We start from the raw sequence: 22,654 nt of genomic DNA, 5'->3' as shown, positions 1-22,654 counted from the left end.
TATTTTTACCACCCCCTCGAGGATGCTATTTAATCCGCTAAATGCGCCGGGGGTGCTGGCCGCCCTTCTCCTGATTGCCCCCGTTTCCGCCCACGGCGGCCATGAAAATGTCCCCGAAGGTGCCGCCATTTCCGGGGATCCTATCGTATGTTTCTATTCCGGGCCGCCTGCGTGATTCTTGGCCAACTCGCATGAACGGGACTGATGCTCGATCTAGGACTCGACACTATGGGTACACATGATTTTGATGGGCTTGGCTTTTGGCATCATCTTCCCGTTGGGTATGGTTTTGGGGGTATGTTCTATCCGTTCATCTTCTTTGGTGCTTTCTAACCTCCCACGTGTATCTGGTTATAGATCATTCGCTCCCGATGGCATGTCCCTCTTCAAATCGTCGGTACCGTCATCGCAGTCGTGGCCTACTTCCTCGGCCACGGCCATAAGGGTCGCCAGTTCTCCAAAAACGTTCACGCCTCGTTCGCAAATTCCCTGATGCTCATGCTGGTGGTGCAAATCGTGCTGGGCGTGTATCTCAAGCTACACCTGTCCCGGGGGATCCACGGGCGGATTCGCCGCGTTATCGTTATTGCGCATGGGGTTCTGGGCAAGGCGATGCCGATCGCCAGCTGGGTTCAGATGCTGTTCGGAGGTATCACGGCGATGGGTTACTGTCGAGAGGATCATCTGGGACAGTGTCTGGCCCATTTCATCATGGGTAGCGCCTTCATCGCGTACGGAATCTTGTTGACCATTCTCCTTCTGGTGGGCCAATTTTGGCTGCGCCGCACCGGCCGGAGTCAGGAGTTCTTCGACTCCCTGGTGATCGCCGCCTGGGGATGTGTCAACACCTTCACCGAACATCGATGGGGCCAACCCTGGGCGCATAACGACCTGCAACACACTACCATGGGTATTGTCTGGTGGTGCGCCGGACTCTTGGGAATGTGGTTGAGTCGCAAGCGCAACGGCCAGCCCAAGCGGAACTTGATCCCGGCCATTGTCATTCTGCTCACCGGCTTTGCGATGTCTGCCCATCCCCAGCATCTTATGATCAGTACTATGATCCACAGCATCTTCGGCTACACGCTGATGGCCGCTGGGTTCACTCGAATCATCGAGATTTCGTTCGTCCTGAGAGACGAATCTACCCTCAGCACGGATGGCACGGATCCCAACAGCTTCCAATATTTGCCTCCTTTCGTAAGTGCATCCCGATGGATATCTACCAATTCATTACCCGGGCTAATAAGAAATAGCTGCTGTACGCCTCGGGCTTTCTGTTCATGGGAGCTACTGAGGAGCAAATGCAGCTTTTGAATGATGCCGGAATCACCCATGTGTCCTATGTCTTAATCCTGTACAGCATCGCTTTCATTCTCTTCCTCTGTAAGTGTGCCGGAAATCCGCCTTGTTTCACGCATTTGGCCCGTCGAGAGGGTTCACTAATATCATGTTCTTTTAGTTGTCAACGTACTTCTTCACATCTACGCTGTTCACGCATGGCCTGAATCCGCGAAGGTACCTCGTTCTACCGAGGATGACGAGAACGAAGGCGAAAGCTCGTCTCGATCGAAGGCTCACCGGTCTCAACCCAACGGTCACGCCCGCTCGCACTCGGAAACCCAACGTATCCAGGACGCCGAAGCGTTCGAGCTACAAGGTCTAATCTCTGATGAGGAAGACGAAGACAAGACCCACGGTGAAGGACAACACTCCATGGGTCCCAGAAGAGTTGAAGACGAAGAAAACTCCCCCTTGGTTGGGAAGGAGACGTCGCGTTGATTTGAAACGATTTCCGATACTTTGCAAGCCACATTTTCTCTACTATTTTTATTCCTCGCTCTGTCTTCCCCTTCCAAAAATCTATCTATGTTTTGGTTATGACCGGTGAAATTTCCTAGAAAAAGGAAATCATTCCGGTCTATCTTATATTATCTGCCAGGCTTCCTCCAAAAACCCCCACCCCCGCTCTCATTGTATTTCTGTCTGGCCTACCTCTTGGTGTTTGGGATTTCAAACTTTGAATAGTGGTTTGAAATGACGGCGTTCTGTATACATTTGTCTCAATAGTCTCATCAATTATCAATTGCATGCGCTCCCCTAAAGACTAAGGTATCGACCAACTTGGCATCTTCCATGCAGGACAGAACTGTTACAAAGTAGAAAACAAATACCATATACTGTCCAAGTATATTGAGAAGAGTAGATACATCAAAAGCTCTCTATCGTACACATCATAATCTCGATGTCAGGGTGCTGCTTGCTTGCTTGCTATGCAGAATTCTCACAGCACAGAATGCCAGCCATGTCGCCGAAATTTCATTAAAGTACATAAAAGGTCATAACCGTCCGCTAGACGAAAGAAAGAAAGAAAAACCAAAAAGCAAAAATTCGCGAATAAACCCTTTCAACTCACTCACTTGGTTCCTTGTCCATTAGCAGCATGGACCGGGATCGGCTCGTCATCCACCGAGATGGGATTAGCCACGGGGATCACAGCCGGCATGGCGTTTTCGACCTCAGGAGGGAAAAAAGGATGGAGGGGGTAGATGGGGGAGAGAGATTTTTCGCCGTCAAAGAGGAGGAGGTTTTGGATAGGTTGCTCGCGGGCGCTGAGCACGTTGATCACGTCCTGGGCTAGTCGGCCGCCGACGAAGGCTGCGACGGGACTGAGCTCGCTTCCGAGATTCTGCAGGAAGGTGCGCAGGAAGCCGGAGTCCAGGGTGGTAATGTCGAGTTTCAATTCGTGGTGGCGGTCGCGGGCGAGCTTGGTGAAAAGTTCCAGGTCCTGGTGAGAAGGCGTCGGCAAGCGGCCTCCGCTAAGTTTCTGGAACTCCCACAGGGCCCGGAGACAGGTGAGGAGCGGGGTGACTTGTCGGCGCTTCCGGGGCAGGCGAGTGTAGTCTTCGGGAAGGGGCGAGGTGTTGGCCAGGATTAGAGGCGAATAGGTCTCGCGCTTGGTGACCATCTCCATAACTTTGCCGTTCTCGTTCTTCGTGGTGATGTTGACGATGCTCCGAGTCGGCGTTTCTTGCGTGGCCGACGACACATTGGACTTGGCGCGTTCGATGACGAAATCATGCGAGATCAAATCGGCAAACACGAATCCGTAGAACCCGTGCAACCCAGCTGCGTAGAACGGCCGGTTTGCAATGCGGCATGCCGCATTAATGGTGGTGTACGTGGCATAGTCGAGCTCCGTCGCGATAGTCAGGTCAAAGCCCGCGAAGAATTCCGGTTGTTTGGTGTGGACGTCGTCGGTATCGATATGCAGCTGGACTCTGGGGTTCATTTCCTGAATCGAAGGCGCCGCGGCTTGCGCACGCTGCAAATTGCTAGTTAGCATGAGTTCATGTCCTCGGCGTCAGGGAATATGTACATTCTGGCCAATGTGCTCCTCCGTGACGAAGAACTGGGCACCCAAGTCCTCCTCCTTGACTGTTTCATGATCAATCACTGTAAGCTTTCCAATACCGGCCAGCACTAAGTTCTTGGCGATTTCATTTGCGAGGCTTTTAAAGGTGATCAGAAGGATGTTTGCGGATCGGATTCTAGTGAGAGATGTTAGAGGATCGACGATAAGAGAACCACTGGAGCAGCTCGATACTCACTTCTCCTGGGCCGGTACACCCCAAAGCCGGATCTGTCGATCATACAGAGCAATCTCATCTGAGATGATCAGAAGTTCAAAGGTCAGCGTCCTGTCGCGATAAGAGAAGGGTATCTCTACTTACCGGCGCTGATCGACTGGGCTGTGTTATCGTTTTGTTCCATTGTGGTGTGTGGGCAAGGGTAGTACTGAAAACAATGCCTGGAATATCAAGCCCGGTTCTATTCCCGGAAGACAAAGTAGCTCTAAGAAAGTAGTTCAACCGTATCAGGCGAAGTAGAGTAAGAGATAGGAAGAATCTGTGAGGAAACCAAAGCAAAGAGCAAGAGTGAGCTGCAGGAGCTTCGAGCAACTGGTTTGAAAGTAGCAGAGAGGGAGTGAGAGAGGAAGATGGCGGGGAGGAGGAAGTAGGAATGCGACGAGAAGAACGGCGACGGAGGAAATGCGGGGATCACGTGCACGATACGTTATCGGGGAAAGTCCCCCATTTCATTCCCGCTCTGCGTCCATTCATTCATTCACTCTTTCATCTTCCTCCATTCTACCTCCCTAACCCCTTCTGTATTCTCTCCCCTTATATTCTCATATCGGCTGTTCAGTTTTTATCCCGGTACAGTGTAATTCTCTGTTTTCATCAATTATCCACTCAGACACACACTGCTCTCCGTCTCCCACCTTCCGCACTATATAGAATTAACCGCTTCCACAGGATGGTATGTCAACTCCGGAACTACCTCCTTTGCTTGTGATCAAACCAACCAAGTCTGCTTTCTCCTACCTCGATTTCCTACTGGGCTAGGCAACTTCGGCCCGCGGCAAGGTCGTGAAAACAAAAAGTAAATTATTGACTCCATACTTATACTCTTTAGTCGGGGAATCACGACTATCCTCCCGCTTCTCGCCGTGGCCGTGGAAATCGGGCCGGTGACCGACCACCGAGGTCTACTGCAACCCATCTGCAGCACTTGCGAGATCTGTTAACCTCGGATCGTAGCCGTGATACATCCGCTCGCGCACTAGAAACCCTTAACCGAGAGATCAACCACTACCGCCGTTCCCAAGATCGACCTGCCTTCGAAGAGAGTAGGGCAGCCGTAGATCGTCAGGCCCGCCAGCATCGACCACGCCGGGAGGATAATCTCCATGGCAGATTTCTTCGTCATCCGCACCCGGCAATGCAGAGATTACAAACGTTGAATGTCACCGTTGTGGACCCCGACACCAGTACACCCGATTCTTCACAGTCACCCGGCGGATCTTCCAGGCGCCGCACCCCAAGAGGTAGCAGGCCCAGCCAGGAGCTAGGCAATCGTGATTCCAACACCACCTCCCTTCTCGACGAACCCGCCCCCCTCCTCAGCATGCCTCCCGTCATGCCACAGCCACACGAGGAAGATGAAGAGGATGATCATCTTATGGACCGGTGGAGAGTCAAACGCAGGAAGCTCGATTCCGATGACAACAGGGAAGGCCCGCAAAGCTTTCGATACGGGCATTATGGTCAAGTAGTGCCAGGAGCCCTCAAGATGGAAATGGAGAGTTGCGATGGAGGTCTTTTCGAGCCAGAAGGTGAACTTGCAAATCCCACGTACGTGCTCCGCAACGACTCGTCATTCTATAGCACCAAGTCAGACCGGTGCAACATAATTTTAAAGCATCGTGGGGAGACGCCGTTTTCTCTCAAGCGAATCGTGATCAAGGCCCCCAAAAATGGTTATGATGGCCCGTATGTCTCCAACGAACTCTTACTTGCTTCACTCTGTTATTAACTCCTCGCAGACTTAGGATGCAAGAAGGAATGGTATTCGTTTCGATGGGCTCGGAGGAACTTGTCGCCCAAGCCACTGACTATCAGTACCATCACATCCATCGACGACACCGTCGACATCGGAGGAGTGGCATGCAACCCTCCCAGGAGTATTTGAATTCATATCGGGCTCCGCTGCGAACGATTGAGCGCGCCGCTCTGCCTGGCCGTGAGTTGAATTCAGAGTCGGGTCCGAATCCCAACGATGCAGATGGTCGACCTCGCCCGATCTCCGACTTCCGAGTGACGATGGATTATGACGAACGTTCCGAGCGCAGTGACTGCGGCGAGCTTGACTTCGGGGGGCCGACACCCTCCTCCGTTGCGGATATCGACTGGCTGGGCGTGGACAACGATATGGAGGAAGATCTTTTATCATCCGACAGCGACTTCAGCGACGGCGACTTGGACGCTGGCGAATTCGGCACCTTCCACCAAAGACGCCGCGAGCTACAGAGACAGGTCAGAGCTATGCGTAGGCAACAAGCCATAGAGCATGGCCGTCTCCCAAGGCGACCACCAGCTCCCAGTGCTTACCATCCTTCGTCCTCGTCCGGGCCGGCCCAAACTCCAGAGCCGGGTCCGTTCATGGCTCACGCTTGCTTCTCTATCGAGCGAACCAAGAACGTAGTAAACATCAAGTTCGACCCACCTCCGTATGTTTCTCCACCCAACGACCCGTTCATCCCAGAGCCTTGAGAGCGTAGCTAACCGTCACATACAGCTCCGGGCGCTATATCCTAGTCCAACTCTGGTGTCCTCATGGCGATAGCAACATTGATGTTCAAAATATCACAGCCTACGGATTCTCTGGCCCACGATTCTTCCCTGCCGGCACCTTTAGGTGATATGGCGAATCAATCCTGAGCGTATAACACTTCTCACGAAGACATGTTCTCCCTGCCTTCCTTTCTTCCTTTCTTCTCCACGCCGTTGAACGGTTTTCGATTTTGTGCGAAGTTGATGGTACCCATCCATATACATATACATACATACCCTTTTTTTCGTAGTTCGTCTGTATTCGACCTGCTTTTTGGCTCCTTCCCTTTTCCTATCATTTTTGCTCACATCCCTCTCTTTCTCTGAGAATACATGTAAGCGTTGTTGAGGTCTTCATTATTAGCATGCGCTCATTATTTCAGTTAACACTTTTTGGGTCGTATAGACAATGATTTTCCGTTTTCTCCCCTGCTTTCAGGAAGTTTTGGGTGATGTTATGTTTGATGGAAAATTACAAAGCATGAAAATGGAGTGAATGAGAGAAAGTAAATGGTCATTTCGAAAATACTATTTGACACTTGAATACATAAATCATCAACACTGCTTCATGAAGGTAATATTAAGAGTCCAACGTGGCCATCAATCAAGATCCAAGAGGCGATGGCACCCTTTCTTTCTTTGAGAGGAATCAGACAGAACCAAAGATAGTAAGTTGGAGTAAAATCCAAAGCTGGAAAACCCAAGTTTCCCTCATATGGCTGAAGACACGCGCGCGGACCGGTTTTCAACTGCTGTTCAAGGGCATAGTCATAATACCTTTGCGCGAAAGGGTATCCCGTACATTGGGCACGAGAAGTTAAGAGAAACAAAAGAAAGAAAGAGAAAAGGGGGGGGGGGTAACGAAGTAATTATAGAGAGCGTATAGAGCAAAATAGGGGCATATGAAAAATGAAGTTATGACAGCAAGAAAAGGTGAATCAACTCGCAATGCGCTGATCCGTGAAATTTATGTACAGCGATGGGCTCGGTCTCTCGTGGATAGAAAAAGAAAGTCAAATGAAACAACAGTAAGTAGTGCTTTCGAGCGGGATCAACCACGCTATTAAATGCGTATGATTGCCAACCTGAACAAATCGCAATGCCGTAGGTCGACGTATCTCGAATCGATGCTCTCATTTCTCGTTTCTCGTGCAAAGATCGTCGAACGCCGAACTGTCCTTGTACATGAATGTAAATAACTCATCCAACCAAAAATAATACTCCTGAAAGAGAACCAACTCCACCCATAAGCATATAAAAGAAAAAGGAAGAACTGGTGTGGTTTTCCAAAAGAAGAAGAAAAAAGAAAACAAAAGAAATGGGGAAATACACCGAACATGCAATTGCCGATTATATGACAACGACATCGCCCTCAGCATCGGCGGGATCGGAGGCCATCATGTCACCATATTTACCGACAGTAATCAACATTGAGTCATCGTCAAGATCAATCGCACTGTCATCGTTGTTGGGAGCATGGAAGGCAGCGATGTTGTCAGAAATGCTGGGCTTTTCGTTGTCCACGGTGTGGTTAGGGTTCGGTACCACCTGCGACGATGCTCGTGCATGAGCGATTCCGTCCCCCGACACGGGGCTGGTGCCTGCCCGAGACTTTGCATCAACAGCATGTTGAGGCAAATTGGGGGTCATGAATGTTCTGTCCTGAGCAACGTCTGCGCCGTGAGCTTGTTTTGTCAAAAAGCCGTTCACTCCGGAGTGTTGCGACGATGTTGAGACCGCATCCTGCAGTGTGCTCGGCGTGTAGCGCATAAACCCTCCTTTCTCCGCCTGCCACAACATCATTTCATGAAAGAAAACTTTGGTCATCCACCAGGCGCTAAAACTTTGAGCGCCCCCTAACGTCAAGCGATGAAGGATACAATCCCACAACGCATCCACCTTTTCTATGATACACTGAGTCCTGTGGTTGGGGAACACCGCCGGTAGATTCAAGATGAACGAGATCCACTTGTCTGGGAAGTTGTAGTCTTCGCCATTGGTAGACGAGTCAACGGGGTATCTATGCGCTTGGAGATCCTCCTCCAAGTCCGGCTTGTGGAAGAAAGGGAGGCCAGCGGAGGCGTTCGAGTCGGAAACGGGGGTAAGGAGGGCGAGAATATCATGTTTCAGAATTTGCTCCGTCGTCCGTTCGGCGCAACTCGGGATATTGGCGCGCGTGATCATTTCCTTCGGGTCAACTAAGGTCTTAAAGTCGAACCACATCTGATTGCGGTTGTCAGGGTGGCAGAGCCAGGCTGCAGCCGCATTGGCGGACTGGTTCACATCCAGCATATGTCGAAGTAAGTTGCAAAAGATCTGGGCTGGTACCAGTCTGGCCATAGACACGTGCGCCGGTTGGGCTTTGAAGGTCTCCGCAATGTGGCCGGTCAATCGCTGTGATATCGAGCTAAAGGCATCTAGGACTAGTTTAGGTACGACTTGGGTGGTGAGCGGCGCCACGAAGGCGATCATCTTCTGGTACATAAGCCAGTCGCATTCTTTAATCCAGGGTGCAAGATTGGGGTGTGTCAAAAGCTTCTGCACGGGGACCGTTAAGGTCCCATGAAAGGCAGAGAAATATTTCAGGAGGTTGCGCTCCTTGCAGTAGCGAAAGCTGTCTATGACAGATATGCAATGGGAGCGATAGAGGGCCGCCAGCGCGGCAGCGACTTTCGAATCGGTGTTAGCCGGAAGATAACCAGAGATGTCGGGGAGCTGGAGGGTTTCGTTATCAACCGCCGCGATATCGGTTTGCGGAAGTTGGAGCATCTGGTAGATCGTCTTTCCAGAATGACTGGCTACATTGTCAAGTGTGACCGGGAAGGTAGGAGGTGACCGGGGGGCAGGCTGGCAGCCACAGCCTGGTAGCGACAATTGTGTTGTGAATCGAGGGGCGAAAGAGGTCGTAGGTGATGGGAACATTGCAGTATCTGCAGATGGTTGCGGTAACGCACTAACACTAGGAGCCACATGAGTTTCAACTCCGTCGAGATGTCCCGCATCTCCTACATACCTTCTTTGAAACTCGGTGTCTATTTTGCTTTCCGTGGCAGTAGGTGTACCGGTTGTGTTGGCCGGGATCTGGGGGTTCAACGGCGGCGGCTTTTGCTGCTTCTCTTCAATCACGGTCAAATCCACGTAGTGGTATTTCGATTCCCCGCGAACACCCAGGCGCCGAGTTTGCACGTTGGGGAAGATGATGCGCACAAGCTTTCCAAACGACGCAGGATTCAGGACAGAGACTCGCTCGGTGCCACATTTCTCTGCATAACAGCAGTATACCCGATCACGCCGCACAGATCCACTACTTTTGCGGCAATTTTCCTTCAACCTGGGAAGACGTGAGCAACAGGTCCAATTGAACCCCAGGTCCATGCGTTCGACGAGCTACATACCAGATCATGGCAAAGACCTGCTTGACTTTTTCGGCCTTACCCCCAGCTCCTTCATGCTTGAGCACTTCAGCCGCCATTTCCTTCAGTGAATAACCCTCATATTGCCGCAGCAACTTGCGCAACTCGTTGTCATTCGCTAGCGAGGAGCTAGAGCCCTTCTTCTTCTTGGTGCCGGCCTCGGAATTATCGTTCTCCTCCAGCATATGCTCGGGGACATGGTTTTCAATACCACTATCATACATTGGTTGGTACTGGGGAATTGGCATGCTGGGCAACCCATGCGCGGCCAGACCCGACGACAGCGAGTGGTGAGACAAATGATGACCGTGCATGGCGTGATTGGGGAAATCCTCCGCTCGGGGCATCACTGGATGATGAGCCTCGTGGAGAGTCGGGTCAAGGGGCGAGCCGTTCACGGGATGCGACAATTGTTGCCCAAAACGCATAATGATGTCTTCCGGATTGCCTCCAAAGACATTGTGGCCGGCGGCGGGTTGGGCGGGGAGGAATTGAGAGAAGCCATCAGGAAGTTGCTGGTCCTGAGTCTGCTGGGTGGTGTTGGAATGGATGCTTGCCGTCGAGCCTCGCGACCTAGGGCGACGACTGTTTCTCGATACCACGGTTTCCGAACGCGATCTCATGAGATCAGCCGTTCCTGGGCGGCTTAACGGTGCCGCTATTTGCGTTGTCTGCGATGCAACACTGGAAGCTTGCGAGGCAGCTCGGCCTACTGTAGCAATAACAAATTAGCATCCGCTGGTCCAACGGCGATGTGACCTCATAGCTGTGAGCTGACGAGGGGCAGGGCGCCAGTAAACAAAAAGCAGTAAGCAAGATATTGGGGGAAAACGGTAGGGAAAAGAGAAATAGAAAGAACAGGGAGCAATTACCCATATCGGGAGGCATCTTTTACTGTCTGTTCTGCTTTATTTTCCGGAGCAGGTTGTTCAGTTGCCGGGTGGAAGCCAGCCGTAACTACGGGCAATAGCGTGTGTTTTGGTCCTGTGGCAGCCTCGACCACACGCAAATGACGGCACAGAGAAGCACGACAGGCGACAGGCCGATGCAGCAGTCCGAAGTTCAGCAGATGGTCGTCAGGGCATCAAGAAAGGAACCTGCAGTAGTCGACCAGGCTCTAGTAGCACGTCGCAGCTGCGGTGGAGGGCGCTTTTTCTCTGGTGGTTTTCGAGGGACTCGGCGAGAGAAGAATAAACAGAAAACGCCGTTCCTCAAGCAACGAAATCCCGCTGCCGGTCACGTGTCTGTCTGCTGACCTCAGCGCATTCCGCCCGGCCTGAGGCCCAACACAAACAAACCCGTTCGGGTTGGTATGCATCCCTTGCCTCAGGCAGTATCTGAGGGAGTATACCCCCATGCATGCTCTCATCGATGCTCTTGTGGATATACCTCACATCCAATCCCCAAGACGAAAAATTGTAAACAACAAAAAATTTACATATGGAAACTAATTACTCCCTAACATCTCTAAACGTAGGAAAAAAACACAATGGGGGGAAAGTACAGGAGTCATCATAGACACGGACAATAAAGAAAAGAAACAGGGACCGTCTAGTAGTTCAAGAGAATATAAATCCAGAGCTGAGGAAATGGTTCGTCACTCCACGGTTATCACACCACGGTCGCGACGCACACACCATCTCCTTCTCCCGCTCCTTCTCGCCCGCTCAGTCTCTGGTTCATGGTATCAACCAACAAAACCCGACTAAAATCTCGTTTAAACCAGGTCGCGCTTGACGAACTCGGCAAGCAGAGCCTTGCCCAGACCGGCAGGGCTGCGCTCGACAACGACTCCGGCATCCTGGAGAGCGGAGATCTTGGAGTCGGCACCACCCTTACCACCGCTGACAATGGCACCGGCGTGACCCATACGGCGGCCGGGGGGAGCGCTGATACCGGCGATGAAGCTGACGGCGGGCTTGTTGTGGATGTTGTTGGCCTTGAAGAACTCGGCGGCGTCCTCCTCGGCGCTACCACCGATCTCACCGATCATGATGATACCGTCGGTCTCGGGGTCCTCGAGGAAGATCTTGAGGCAGTCAATGAAGTTGGTACCGGAGAAGGGGTCACCACCGATACCAACGACGAGGGACTGACCAAGGCCGGCCTGGGTGGTCTGGTTCACGGCCTCGTAGGTCAGAGTACCGGAACGGGAGACGATACCAACACGGCCACGCTTGTGGATGAATCCGGGCATGATACCGATCTTGCATTGACCCTATACCACGTTGAAGAACGAGTCAGCTTTCTGACATCGCGAGGAATACCACGGACCAAAATCAGAGAATCACTTACGGGAGCGATGATACCGGGGCAGTTAGGGCCAACCAGACGGGTCTTGTTCTGGGTCTTCAGGATATCCGTGATACGGACCATGTCTGTCCAAATTCAGTCAATTTCTAGTCACAAAAAGGCTGTTTGGCGCGAAGTTTAACAGGCCAAAAAGGGGAAAGAGGGATCATACCGTGCTGGGGAATACCCTCGGTGATACTATATCGATGATCTCGCGTCAAAAAAAAGTCCAATTTATCGTTTGTCCGCCGACGAAAACTTACCAGACAGCCAGGGGAACCTCGGCCTCGATGGCCTCCTCGATACCCTTAGCGGCGAGAGGGGGGCTGGTGTTCAATTAGCATCTAGAGGTCTAGCCCTCGGTATTCTTGTAGTGTTCCATACGGGACGAAGATGGCAGAAGCGGTAGCACCGGTCTCCTTCACGGCATCGCGCACGTTCGCGAAAACGGGTCTGTCAAGGTGCGTCGAGCCGGCCTTCTTGGGGTTGGTACCACCGACAACCTTGGTGCCTAGAAGATTGTAAGTCCAGTGTTCCGGCTAGCTACGGCAGCAGTATGCTGGCTCAAGTTGGTGCGCATGAAGTGGGTATATACCGTAGGCGATAGCTTGCTCGGCGTGGAAACTAGAAGTAGAAATGCAACGTCAGCCTTTTGGACCAAGCGACCTGGCGCCAGGTGCAAAGCACGTACGTTCCCTGCTTTCCGGTGAAGCCCTGGAAGAGAACCTTGGTATCCGAGTTGATGCGAAGGTTCTGGACGGTGCTGGCGTAAGGCGAGGCACCCTGAGCGTAGCCTCGTCGCTGCATGGGAGCAGCATTCCGAATGGCAGAGACGGTGTTACGGCGGAAGGCCTGCATGATGACGAACGGAACGGGGTCGCAGAGATTCAAAAGAGAAGAGGGGAAGAAGAGGGGAGAGGGGAGAGGTGAATGAAGGGCAGGTTGCAGAGCAGAAGCAGCAAAGACCTGAGAGATGAGGGAAATCCGTAGGGGAAGGGAAGTCGTCGGGATGGAGACTTTTCGGGACAAAGCTTTAAGCGGATCCGAATTGTCGCGGGCGGTCGGTTGTGCTGCGGGCGCTTTTTTCCCTCTCTCTCTCTCTGCTCCTCGGCCCCTCTTCGTTCGATCTTGACTTCGCAACCACCAGTCCTTTTCGGCAACCCGATTGAACTGTGGATCTGTCACCTTTATCGCACCTCGACTACCGTTTGGCGCTCGCTGTGAGCCCCTCCCTCCACCATGGCGACCGCGACAATGACGATGCCGCCACCCTCCAAGCCGAAGCAGAATGCAAAGCTCGCCCCGGAGAATGAACGGTACATGCGGGCCTGTTCGGACATCGCCAACGCTCTCATCCAGGATTATGAGTCGCAGATGGATTATACAAAGCCCAAGAAGGATATCAACCTCAACCGACTGCGAAGTCAAGTCGCAAAAAAGCATGCCTTGAGCAATTTGCCCCCGTTGACAGCCATCATCGCCGCCGTCCCCGAACACTATAAGAAGTATATCCTGCCGAAGTTGATTGCGAAACCGATCCGTATGGTGGCCCTTCATATCCACTCTGGTGTCCCCGGAGCTCTTGTTAACCAGTCGGAACAGGAACGTCGTCGGGAATCGCTGTCGTCGCGGTCATGAGCAAACCCCACCGTTGCCCTCATATCGCCTATACCGGTAACATCTGTGTGTATTGTCCTGGTGGTCCCGATTCCGATTTCGAATACTCGACGCAATCCTACACCGGCTACGAGCCCACGTCCATGCGTGCCATCCGAGCTCGTTACGACCCATTCGAACAGGCGCGAGGGCGGGTGGACCAGATCAAATCTCTCGGTCACAGCGTGGACAAGGTCGAATACATCATCATGGGTGGAACGTTCATGTCGCTGCCCGAGGACTATCGGGAGTCTTTCGTCGCCCAGCTTCACAATGCGCTGAGTGGATACCAGACGGACAATGTCGACGAAGCGGTGCAGGCGGGCGAAATGAGTAACGTGAAATGCGTCGGCATCACCATCGAGACTCGACCCGATTATTGCTTGGACACTCACCTGAGCAGTATGCTGCGCTATGGATGTACGCGGCTGGAGGTCGGCGTGCAAAGTTTGTATGAGGATGTGGCCAGGGACACGAACCGAGGCCACACGGTGGCCGCCGTTGCGGAGACCTTCAAGCTTTCCAAGGACGCCGGGTTCAAGGTCGTCAGCCACATGATGCCGGATCTGCCGAATGTCGGCATGGAGCGCGATCTGTTCCAGTTCCAGGAGTATTTCGAAAACCCGGCGTTTCGAACGGATGGACTGAAAATCTACCCCACGCTGGTCATTCGCGGCACCGGTCTCTACGAACTCTGGCGGACGGGTCGCTACAAGAACTACACCCCCAACGCGCTGGTTGACATCGTGGCACGAATCCTCGCCCTGGTGCCCCCCTGGACCCGTATCTACCGAGTCCAGCGAGATATCCCCATGCCGCTGGTGACATCGGGTGTCGAGAACGGTAACCTCCGCGAACTGGCCCTGGCACGAATGAAAGACTTCGGCACGACCTGCCGGGATGTTCGCACTCGTGAAGTCGGTATCAACGAAGTCAAGAACAAGATCCGTCCCTCGCAGGTCGAGCTCGTCCGCCGCGACTACTACGCCAACGGCGGGTGGGAGACCTTCCTGGCCTACGAAGACCCCAAGCAGGACATCCTCATCGGCCTACTGCGTCTACGGAAGTGCAGTGCCACGCACACCTTCCGGCCCGAGTTCACCGGCCAACAGACCAGTATCGTGCGAGAGCTTCACGTCTACGGTTCCGCCGTGCCGCTTCACGGACGTGATCCGCGCAAGTTCCAGCATCGCGGGTTCGGAACCCTCCTAATGGAAGAGGCGGAACGCATCGCGCGAGAGGAACACGGCAGTCTGAAGATCAGCGTAATCTCGGGCGTCGGTGTGCGCAGCTACTACGGGCGACTGGGCTACAGCTTGGACGGTCCCTACATGTCCAAGATGCTGGAACCCTTTGAATATGACGATTTGTAAGAGCCCGATAGCGCCTCCATGGCGTTGCGGCCTTTGACATGATTATTTATGATTACGGATTTCTTTCCCTGGTTCAAGACGAGAAAATTAAAAAGGTGCATGTTTGATAAAAAGTTTGGCTATCATTCATTTGACGTGGTAACTATGTGGCGTTCGAGGGCTTCTTATCTTCTTTTTCAAGCATGTACATAAACTGGGTTCCATGTTTCGACATGCATTGAACCGGAGGCGATCTAAGCTCCCTCCTGGGCTCTTTTGACCACTTCTTTCGGAAGGCATATCGACATGGTAGAGAGTAGCAGAATAATAAATCTATTGAACCCAACACACTATATACAAACCGCAATAGACTCCGGAACTGACTGAATGCCGGGAAGTGGCGTAAGAACGCCCAACCTCAACGGCAAATAACAATAGAAAGAGACGGGAAGACCGTATGACGGTCTCTCTCCATCATGGCATAGGTATCAAAAATGGGGCAAAGATTCTACCAGACGGTCCGACGATAGATATCGCCGGTGCCGCAAGGCTCGGAACAGGCTCATACCCGTCCACAGATCCAGACGGTATCACCGAGACATGTTCACATTTCGAGCGGATTTATGCAGCGGTCAAAGGCAAGCGACGGATCGTGCGGTCGGTAGGAATGATCAGAAAGAGAGAAGCCATCTAGTTCAGGGATATAGCTCCGCCCCTGTTACTCCGCATGTGAAGGTATGCTTGGAAGCCGCAAAACACGAAGAAAGCCTGTTGACAAGAGAGAGGATGGAGTCAGCGAACGAGAATCCAGTATTTTCTCAGAGTCGATAATGGAGCAACGTACGATGTAAACGAAAACGGCCGTGAAAAGCGAGGCTGCAACTGCAGAACCGTCCTCCGGTTCACCTTCAGAGCCGGTAAATCCGTGGTGTTCCCTCTATAGTCCGATTCCTTATTAGTCCTCTTGTATATGGCATAATTGCAGTATGGAGGGCTGGACGGTAGCCAGCGGATACGGCGGCAACGAACCTTGTATAATGATCCAAGGACTGAAAGGATGACAATGGCGAAAAGGGAGATGACCACGCTGCATCAACGAGCATCGTCAGTACTCTACCAGTGAGGATAGGGAGAGTTTATAGAACTTACCAGGACCACGCATTTAAGACCGACACGACAGGCTTCATCTTGACGTTGGCGGGTGGATGATGTGATCGATAAGAACTGACTGATGCGACGTTGCTGATGCGGTTTGAGCGGCGCTGGATGGCGGCGCAGTGCTTATCTTGAACTGGGGGACAATTATGTGAGACAGGAGCGCTGTATGAAATGTGAAGCTTGGATCCTGTCCAGAGGCTGAATGGATGGAGGAGCGGTCGTAGATGGATGATGATGTTCACAGCGAGGGCGGGAGAGGAGCTCCGGAGGCAGACGCTTTAGCCGCATTCGGCAGCGATATCGACACTTCTGGTGCTTGTCCGCGTCACCAACCGTTCGGAAGATAGAACTCGCGCAACACTTGGGGGAGGACAAGGGGAAATTAGTCAAACAAAAAAACATGGAAGTCGCATGACTTTTCAAGATTGAATTCTTAATTTTAAACATGTTGATCAGCAATGACAAACGTCTGGATTATGTGTGTCCCGTGACTAGTGTATGCATATATATATCAAGAAAAACGTCGAGACAGGCCAACTTCAAACCCCTTATCTGCAAGCTATAATTTTCAACTATCTAATGAGATTCGTTCCACGCAATACATTCGTCAAATGTCACACCCGACCCACCAAAAATGTCGAGAGCGCTTCCAATCGTCAAATCAACCTTCCCTTGACTGCTCGTGTGAACCTTTTCTAGATCCTGCAAACTACGTGCACCTCCAGCGTATGTAATAGGGATGGTGCACCACTGAGCTAGCTTGGACACTAATTCCTCATCGATACCCTGCTGCAGTCCCTCGACGTCGGCTGCATGAATAAGGAATTCGGAACAATACGGCTCCAGTAGTGAAATCGATTCTATCCTCATGTTAGTACTGCTGGAAGGCGCGGGTTAAAGTGCGCGACGGCGGGAAGAAGTGACGAGAAAAAGGATGGGAAAGAGAGAAAAAGAGAGAGCACGAGAGAGAAAGAGAACGAAAGGGGGTAGCAGCGAAATGGAACGAGAGTAGAACTAACCCTGGGTGATTTCCATCTCCGTAATGGTTTGCCAGCGGTTCATAGCCACAAACCAAGTATTGTCCTTTCTTCGGCAGCTCAGATCCAAGACCAGCTTCGATCTATCACCACCAAGTGCCGACAAGACTGATTCTAGTCGCTCGAGAGAGAACTTCCCCTCTGGAAAGAGAAAAGATGTAATGATAACCTGCGAGGGTATGGTTAGCCTATTGTCCGATGTGGCTGTATGAAACGAAGCAAACAACAATTAAAGAAGCAACAGCGGAAGTAGCTGTTGCTAACATAGGGGCTACAAATGTAGCGCAAAACAAAAAACAAGTATATAGAACTGTCACAATCCTGGCCTACCTTCTCCGCACCTTGATCAATCCAGTACTGGGCATTCTTGTCGGTAATGCCACCAGCAACCTGGATCCCCCCCGGCCATGCCTTGAGTGCCTCCTTTGCGGCTTCATCATTCCCAGGCCCAAGCATCACAGCATGGCCTCCGCGCAGATCGTGCTTCCGATATAATTCGGCGTAATGGCTGGCGGGGAGCTTCGATACATAGTTTGTCTTCAAGTCCGCGGATATATTGCTCAATGTGCCTCCAACAATCTGCTTGACTTGACCGGAGTGGAGGTCAATACAAGGCCTGAATTTAGTCATTCTGTTCAACTCAATTTGTTCTTGTTTCCAGACTCTTGTCTCATCAAAGTGATGGGAGTCATTTCAGTTGTGGAAATCCGACGAGGGGCTGGCTTATCTTATCGCACGTGATCAGACCGTGCTATTCTAGGCCCGGAAAAAAAATCACCTGTTTATCTTGCGACTTCGTCGATTGGCTTTTGCACCCCCGCCTGGCTACAGATTCACGGGATACCAATTGAACATGGCTGGAAAACGGAAGAGGGACTCGGCAGTTGTGTCGAGGTCCACCACTGCAGAAGACGAAGAAACGAACACTACGCCTCCCATCGATACCAATGCTCATGACGTGTTCCGCAAGTTTTTCGAAGCACAATTCCAGCCTTTAGATCTGCCCGGGGATCAGACCAAGCATGACGAGGATGAAAGCGAAGAGGGAACTGACGAGGAAGACTCCGAGGGGTCTGAAAGTGGATCGGAATGGGGAGGTGTCTCCGAAGAGGAGGATGGAAATAATAAAGTCGAGATAGTCGAGCATCAAGCGCCGTCCAGGAAAAAAGGGGATCTACTTGACAAGAAAGCTCGCAAGGCTTTCATGGTACGTCTATCTTATATGTGCAATTTTTGTCCGTTGCGACTCTAATCCAAGAAAACCACAGACCGCGAAACCTCCATCTCTTGCTTCGATTTCGACAGCGCAAAAGCCCACGCCGAAAAAGGCCGAGAAGAGCGAGGAAGACAAGGCCAACGATGCCGACGACCTGAAGAACGACCTTGCGCTGCAACGTCTTCTCAAGGAATCCCACCTTCTGGAGTCCGCATCGGAGCTTGCGCCCACAGGCAAAAATCGACTCAAGGCTCTTGACTTGAGAATGCAAACCTTGGGGGCCAAGGAGTCGCTTTACAAGCAGAACATGCCTTCCTCTCACCGGAGAGGTATTAAAGCCAAAGCTGAATACAGAGAAGAAAAGCGACGGAAAGAAGCAAAGGAGAACGGAATCATTCTGGAAAAGCCCGCACCAAAGAAACCGAGCGCCGGGCACCGGGAACGAGGAGTTGGTGGACCGTCCGTTGGAAAATTTGCAGGCGGCACTTTGAACTTGAGCAAGCACGACATATCGGCCATTCAAGCATCTGGCCGGTCGTCCAGAGGCAGCGGGAGGGGGAGGGGGAGGGGAAGGGGCAGAGGCCGTCGTTGAGATGGCAGTTTTCCGATGTCGGTAGCCACAACGCAGGACGATCAGTCTCCCGGCCATGGCAGGCAAGAAATGACCAGCCTGCCCGTCCACCTCTGACAGAGCATTATTGTTTCAGGATCCCTTGTTTGGGAATACGACGTGCTGCCGCATGCGCGAGGATGGTAGGAGCGTCGGCAATCGACAGTCAATCCCGCCACTTCCTACCTCTTCCCCGCCGTCGCTCATCCTGCATGCTTAACCCTTGTTGGCGAAGATGCGCATGACCAGTGGAATTAGGGCATGTTCGAGGCCGCCGTCATTTCTTGGGGTTGCATCCACGATGAGACTTGGCTGGGTTGCAAAGCCTGCAACACGGCTCTGGCAGTAAATCGACAAACCCATCAACAAGGACGGGTTCACTCTGAGACTTCTAGGCTGGACCTTAGGAACTCTAATTCTCAAATCCATGGGGCAATGATTCTCAAAGCACGCACCAAGTTGTTCCCAGTGCACGAGGGCCAAGTTATGCGCCGTCGTTCCAGATATGGCGAAATCTCCGGTTGAGGCTAAGATTCGACGATGACGCGCTAAATCCGAGACATTCCTTCCCTATCAGGTCCAAGGAGGGGGGGTTTCTCGCCTTTGGAATTTGGATTTTGATACAGCGACGCGGAATGCGCTGTCGTCTCAGATCTCATCAGGATCCTGAACTCCTTGGACAATCGCTGCTATAGTTAGATATGGACATGTAATCGAGATAGAAACTCGTCTATGTATAGAACAAATGCTGGATCTGAAACTTCAATAAGCTTTCACTTTGCTCGTGTCCTCAGATGTATTCCGAGTATACCGACGACGGAGAATTTCATGATCGCCAGGAGGTCCCGTTCTCTTCTTCCTTTCATGACTTTTCTCCCACAATATTTCTGTTGTTTTTTTGGGGGCTTGCGCTCCCCATCCCGGCCATGTAAATCATATCGTTAGTCTCGCAATCCAATGAATCCATTATGTTTTTCTTTTTTTGAGTTACTGGCTCTCTCTGCGAGAAGTCTGCGGCTACTTTAGTCTGTTGCGCCTAGTGGATAAAATACTGGAGCGTCCCACACGCAAACCACCAACCCCCCCCCCCAAAAAAACAGTTTTTCATTGGTTTTTTCTCTTCCGTTTTTGTGGCTCGCCCTGCCCCTTCTCTGCCGTATTCCGTAGAAATACCGTGCTACCGGGGGGGGCGTACCTGCATGGATAGTTGGTCTCGTTCCTGGCCTAAATGCTAGTTGTAATCTAAAAAAGAACAATGTGAATTGTGAAGAAGTACGGAGTTAAATGCATTAGTCAGGGAATACTAAACCACTTATTTTCACGCGCTCTGGCCATGTGCTGCAAACCATCAGGGACACATTAGGCGTTTCAGATTCTGCACGTTGCCATTCCAAGCAACATCTCATCACAGAGGTCAGCGAGGGAGGCCACTCGTGCATCGCGAGTCAGTGTCAGCTCGGTTGCGGCAACAGAGGGAAGTGAAGTTGAAAGAAACAAGAAGAGAAGGGCTAGACACTAACTAACTACTCCGTCGGAGACTCGGAGTCGACGACCCTGGTCTGTCCTAGTTTTTCATTTTTTCTCATCGTCATCTTGCTCTTTCCCCCCTCCCTCCTTTTTCTTTTCTCGTATCCTATCCCGAATCCCGTTCAACGACGGGAGAACGTCGGAGAATCCTGCGGATAAGTAGCCCAAAACTCTACCCATAACGGCCATGCCAACGGTCAATAGTCGCAGGGTTAACGCCTTCGTTTTTTCCCGCCTGATCCGTACTATTGGAAGGTTTCTCTAGAAGGATATATCATATAGTTAGTCGGAAGGGGGGAGGAATGCGTAATCGGAAACCTTGGCATTCGGTATTCCGTAGTCCACAGAAGACGGTGGGGACATGGGAGCACCGTGTTTCTTTCCAGATTCGCATCTCTCTTCCGATGCGGAGAATGAGAGTGGAAGACGGCTGTCCCAATGTAGTATGTGCCCACTGCTCAGTTAGTTGCTGGATTAGGAACCTCGACGAGGCTTAGGAGCTCTTGGTGGATGTGGCCTGGCTGGCCTAGATGTTTGTGATGATCACAAGTCCCACCGAGGCCTGGGAGTTTCAGAAATTTCGAACTTCGTTCACATTCGAGTCCGAGAGGGCGCGAGAAGTGGGGAGGGGGGAGAGGAGGGAAAGAGACGGAGTGTAGAGCCGAATAACCCTATCAGAGGCCGCTCGGACAAATCGTGGAAGAAATGCATTATTCCATGTTCAGCCTTTCAACTGAGGAAGGTATTTGGGAAGGGGGGGCAACGGATGTTTATCGCATTCGGGGATAGCACCAACCCCAGTGGCATAGAGCTATGGAATAGGGACGTTCTCTCATCGGAGCACATACCTGATATCAAGTCCATGAGTGATAGAGCACAATGATGTATGTACTATGTACTGTCATACCTGCCTGGTAGTGATGGGAATTTCGATAGTAGGATATGTACTATCACCACAATTCATATGCAGGCTGCAGGTTAGATTGTCAATATTGATTAATCCCCGCACGTTCTCAGCATATACAGTGCCTACTGCCTAGTTCCAAATGGAATTGATGACCGACCCATCCATATTCAATCTGTCGGTGTATGCATCGGTTATTTCTGGTCTGAGGGTGAGTACTGAGTCTGAGTACTGAGAGCGGAGTATACAGGACCTGTCTTCACGTCGTCCTGAGTCCTTTCAAGCACAAGCAACGAACACAATTCAAGATCCCACCTGACAAATCACCCATAGCCGTCAATCCGACGTGGGATCCTTCAGCCCCGAACGTGGTGGGCAGCCAGCATCAGAGCCAGAAGGTGGAATATGCCAACAGACGCAGAGCTTCTCGAGGGTTTCAGGGACGACGATCAAACGAAACGGCGGCATTCGAGATACATACAATCCATAGGGACCTAGTGCCAGTGGCCTAGTAAGTAAGGTACCGTAAAGCCGTAAAAGGTCCCGTAAATTATCGCCGTCGAGAACCTCATGGAATCTCTCGCCTTGGACTAAAAGTTCGGCTGCAAATGGACCGGCTTAGGGTTCGACTAACTGACTAACTTTAGTTATGGGAATCCATCGCCGGTGGAGACCTCGGAATAAGTGCTTCCTTGAAGTTCCTGGGCAATGGAGAGCAACTATTGAAGTATTCCCGTATTTTCCCCTTGGAGAAAAAGAAGACAGTGAGAGGCTCTCGGACTTGGTTCTTAACTCAGCAATCTGCGCCCGGCACTTAAGAATTAGAGTACGGAGGATACTTGTGGGATTCAATTAATTTCCATTCTCCTGGTTCAATGCCAATAATGCCAATGGTAACGTCGTGCTAAAAATAAAGCCGCTTGTTACGGTACTTCCCCCCCTTTTTTTGCGCCCTTGTGCTTCCTTCGGTGCCCCCCTCCCCCATGAAGCCTCCCAAGAACTTCATCCCTATTTCCTAGATAGACTACTCCGGTTACCGTTGCCGTTATGAACTATGGAATACTACACGCATCTATCGACCTAGCTACAGTCTCTCGATCGCACGGATTGGCCGTGGTCGAATTCGGCCGAAACTGTGGAGTAGGTCGTAGGAAAATTTGGCCGATCAGGCCAATGGGCAAGATACTGTACCTGTCAGAAGTCCAGGCTTTCGTCCTCCGAGATGTTCACTGTAGATCCCTCCGTTGAGCACCGTAGTATCCGGGCCAACGGTCAACAGTAACCCACTGGCACCCAGCTGCATATGTTCCTGT

General features: G+C 51.7%; 9 protein-coding genes across 9 annotated transcripts; 4 read left to right on the top strand and 5 right to left on the bottom strand.

Annotated features, from left to right (window-relative positions):
• Window positions 1-22: 22 nt before the first annotated feature.
• Window positions 23-1,782, top strand: LDX57_012305 (Ytp1 family protein; the record flags this gene model as incomplete). The annotated part of the gene is made up of 5 exons (XM_046094044.1): window positions 23-145; window positions 218-295; window positions 358-1,200; window positions 1,257-1,386; window positions 1,463-1,782. The coding sequence occupies 5 exons, from the start codon at window positions 23-25 to the stop codon at window positions 1,780-1,782; spliced, it is 1,494 nt and encodes a 497-aa protein (XP_045950023.1).
• A 634-nt stretch (window positions 1,783-2,416) lies between these two features.
• AOS1 (E1 ubiquitin-activating protein AOS1) lies at window positions 2,417-3,774 on the bottom strand (the record flags this gene model as incomplete). The annotated part of the gene is made up of 4 exons (XM_046094043.1): window positions 2,417-3,325; window positions 3,380-3,551; window positions 3,612-3,669; window positions 3,735-3,774. The coding sequence occupies 4 exons, from the start codon at window positions 3,772-3,774 to the stop codon at window positions 2,417-2,419; spliced, it is 1,179 nt and encodes a 392-aa protein (XP_045950022.1).
• A 546-nt stretch (window positions 3,775-4,320) lies between these two features.
• LDX57_012303 (uncharacterized protein) lies at window positions 4,321-6,265 on the top strand (the record flags this gene model as incomplete). Its single annotated transcript, XM_046094042.1, has 4 exons — window positions 4,321-4,323; window positions 4,480-5,336; window positions 5,390-6,073; window positions 6,142-6,265. The coding sequence occupies 4 exons, from the start codon at window positions 4,321-4,323 to the stop codon at window positions 6,263-6,265; spliced, it is 1,668 nt and encodes a 555-aa protein (XP_045950021.1).
• A 1,261-nt stretch (window positions 6,266-7,526) lies between these two features.
• LDX57_012302 (RFX family transcription factor) lies at window positions 7,527-10,212 on the bottom strand (the record flags this gene model as incomplete). Its single annotated transcript, XM_046094041.1, has 2 exons — window positions 7,527-9,507; window positions 9,572-10,212. The coding sequence occupies 2 exons, from the start codon at window positions 10,210-10,212 to the stop codon at window positions 7,527-7,529; spliced, it is 2,622 nt and encodes an 873-aa protein (XP_045950020.1).
• Window positions 10,213-11,007: 795 nt separating this feature from the next.
• Window positions 11,008-12,904, bottom strand: LSC1 (succinate--CoA ligase (GDP-forming) subunit alpha). Its single transcript, XM_046094040.1, has 7 exons — window positions 12,573-12,904; window positions 12,477-12,505; window positions 12,266-12,392; window positions 12,145-12,207; window positions 12,054-12,079; window positions 11,885-11,967; window positions 11,008-11,807 (listed from the first exon to the last, which is right to left on the bottom strand). Exons 1-7 carry the CDS (start codon window positions 12,737-12,739, stop codon window positions 11,307-11,309), a joined length of 996 nt encoding a protein of 331 aa, XP_045950019.1. The 5' UTR covers window positions 12,740-12,904; the 3' UTR covers window positions 11,008-11,306.
• Window positions 12,905-13,120: 216 nt separating this feature from the next.
• ELP3 (Elongator subunit ELP3) lies at window positions 13,121-14,910 on the top strand (the record flags this gene model as incomplete). The annotated part of the gene is made up of 2 exons (XM_046094039.1): window positions 13,121-13,421; window positions 13,484-14,910. The coding sequence occupies 2 exons, from the start codon at window positions 13,121-13,123 to the stop codon at window positions 14,908-14,910; spliced, it is 1,728 nt and encodes a 575-aa protein (XP_045950018.1).
• Window positions 14,911-15,579: 669 nt separating this feature from the next.
• On the bottom strand, window positions 15,580-16,076 carry LDX57_012299 (uncharacterized protein; the record flags this gene model as incomplete). Its single annotated transcript, XM_046094038.1, has 4 exons — window positions 15,580-15,657; window positions 15,734-15,826; window positions 15,919-15,976; window positions 16,039-16,076. 4 exons carry the CDS (start codon window positions 16,074-16,076, stop codon window positions 15,580-15,582), a joined length of 267 nt encoding a protein of 88 aa, XP_045950017.1.
• A 547-nt stretch (window positions 16,077-16,623) lies between these two features.
• On the bottom strand, window positions 16,624-17,714 carry HIS6 (1-(5-phosphoribosyl)-5- ((5-phosphoribosylamino)methylideneamino)imidazole-4-carboxamide isomerase HIS6; the record flags this gene model as incomplete). Its single annotated transcript, XM_046094037.1, has 3 exons — window positions 16,624-16,907; window positions 17,067-17,253; window positions 17,415-17,714. The coding sequence occupies 3 exons, from the start codon at window positions 17,712-17,714 to the stop codon at window positions 16,624-16,626; spliced, it is 771 nt and encodes a 256-aa protein (XP_045950016.1).
• Window positions 17,715-17,937: 223 nt separating this feature from the next.
• FAF1 (uncharacterized protein) lies at window positions 17,938-19,864 on the top strand (the record flags this gene model as incomplete). Its single annotated transcript, XM_046094036.1, has 2 exons — window positions 17,938-18,291; window positions 18,353-19,864. The coding sequence occupies 2 exons, from the start codon at window positions 17,938-17,940 to the stop codon at window positions 18,890-18,892; spliced, it is 894 nt and encodes a 297-aa protein (XP_045950015.1). The 3' UTR covers window positions 18,893-19,864.
• Window positions 19,865-22,654: the final 2,790 nt, after the last annotated feature.

This window comes from Aspergillus melleus (assembly GCF_016097325.1).
Source record: "Aspergillus melleus strain CBS 546.65 chromosome Unknown contig8, whole genome shotgun sequence".
Taxonomy (NCBI): Eukaryota; Fungi; Ascomycota; class Eurotiomycetes; order Eurotiales; family Aspergillaceae; genus Aspergillus; species Aspergillus melleus.
The sequence above is the reverse complement of the archived record's forward strand: the minus strand, read 5'-3'. Positions and strand labels throughout refer to the sequence as shown.

Bases quoted from the DNA above. Each gene is read 5' to 3' on its own strand.
- LSC1 (XM_046094040.1), bottom strand. From the start codon at position 12,739: ATGCAGGCCTTCCGCCGTAACACCGTCTCTGCCATTCGGAATGCTGCT. The intron at 12,506-12,572 runs GTACGTGCTTTG...TTCTACTTCTAG, and splicing joins TTCACCGGAAAGCAGGGAAC to TTTCCACGCCGAGCAAGCTA. The intron at 11,968-12,053 runs GTATGATCCCTC...GAATTTGGACAG, and splicing joins CGAGGGTATTCCCCAGCACG to ACATGGTCCGTATCACGGAT.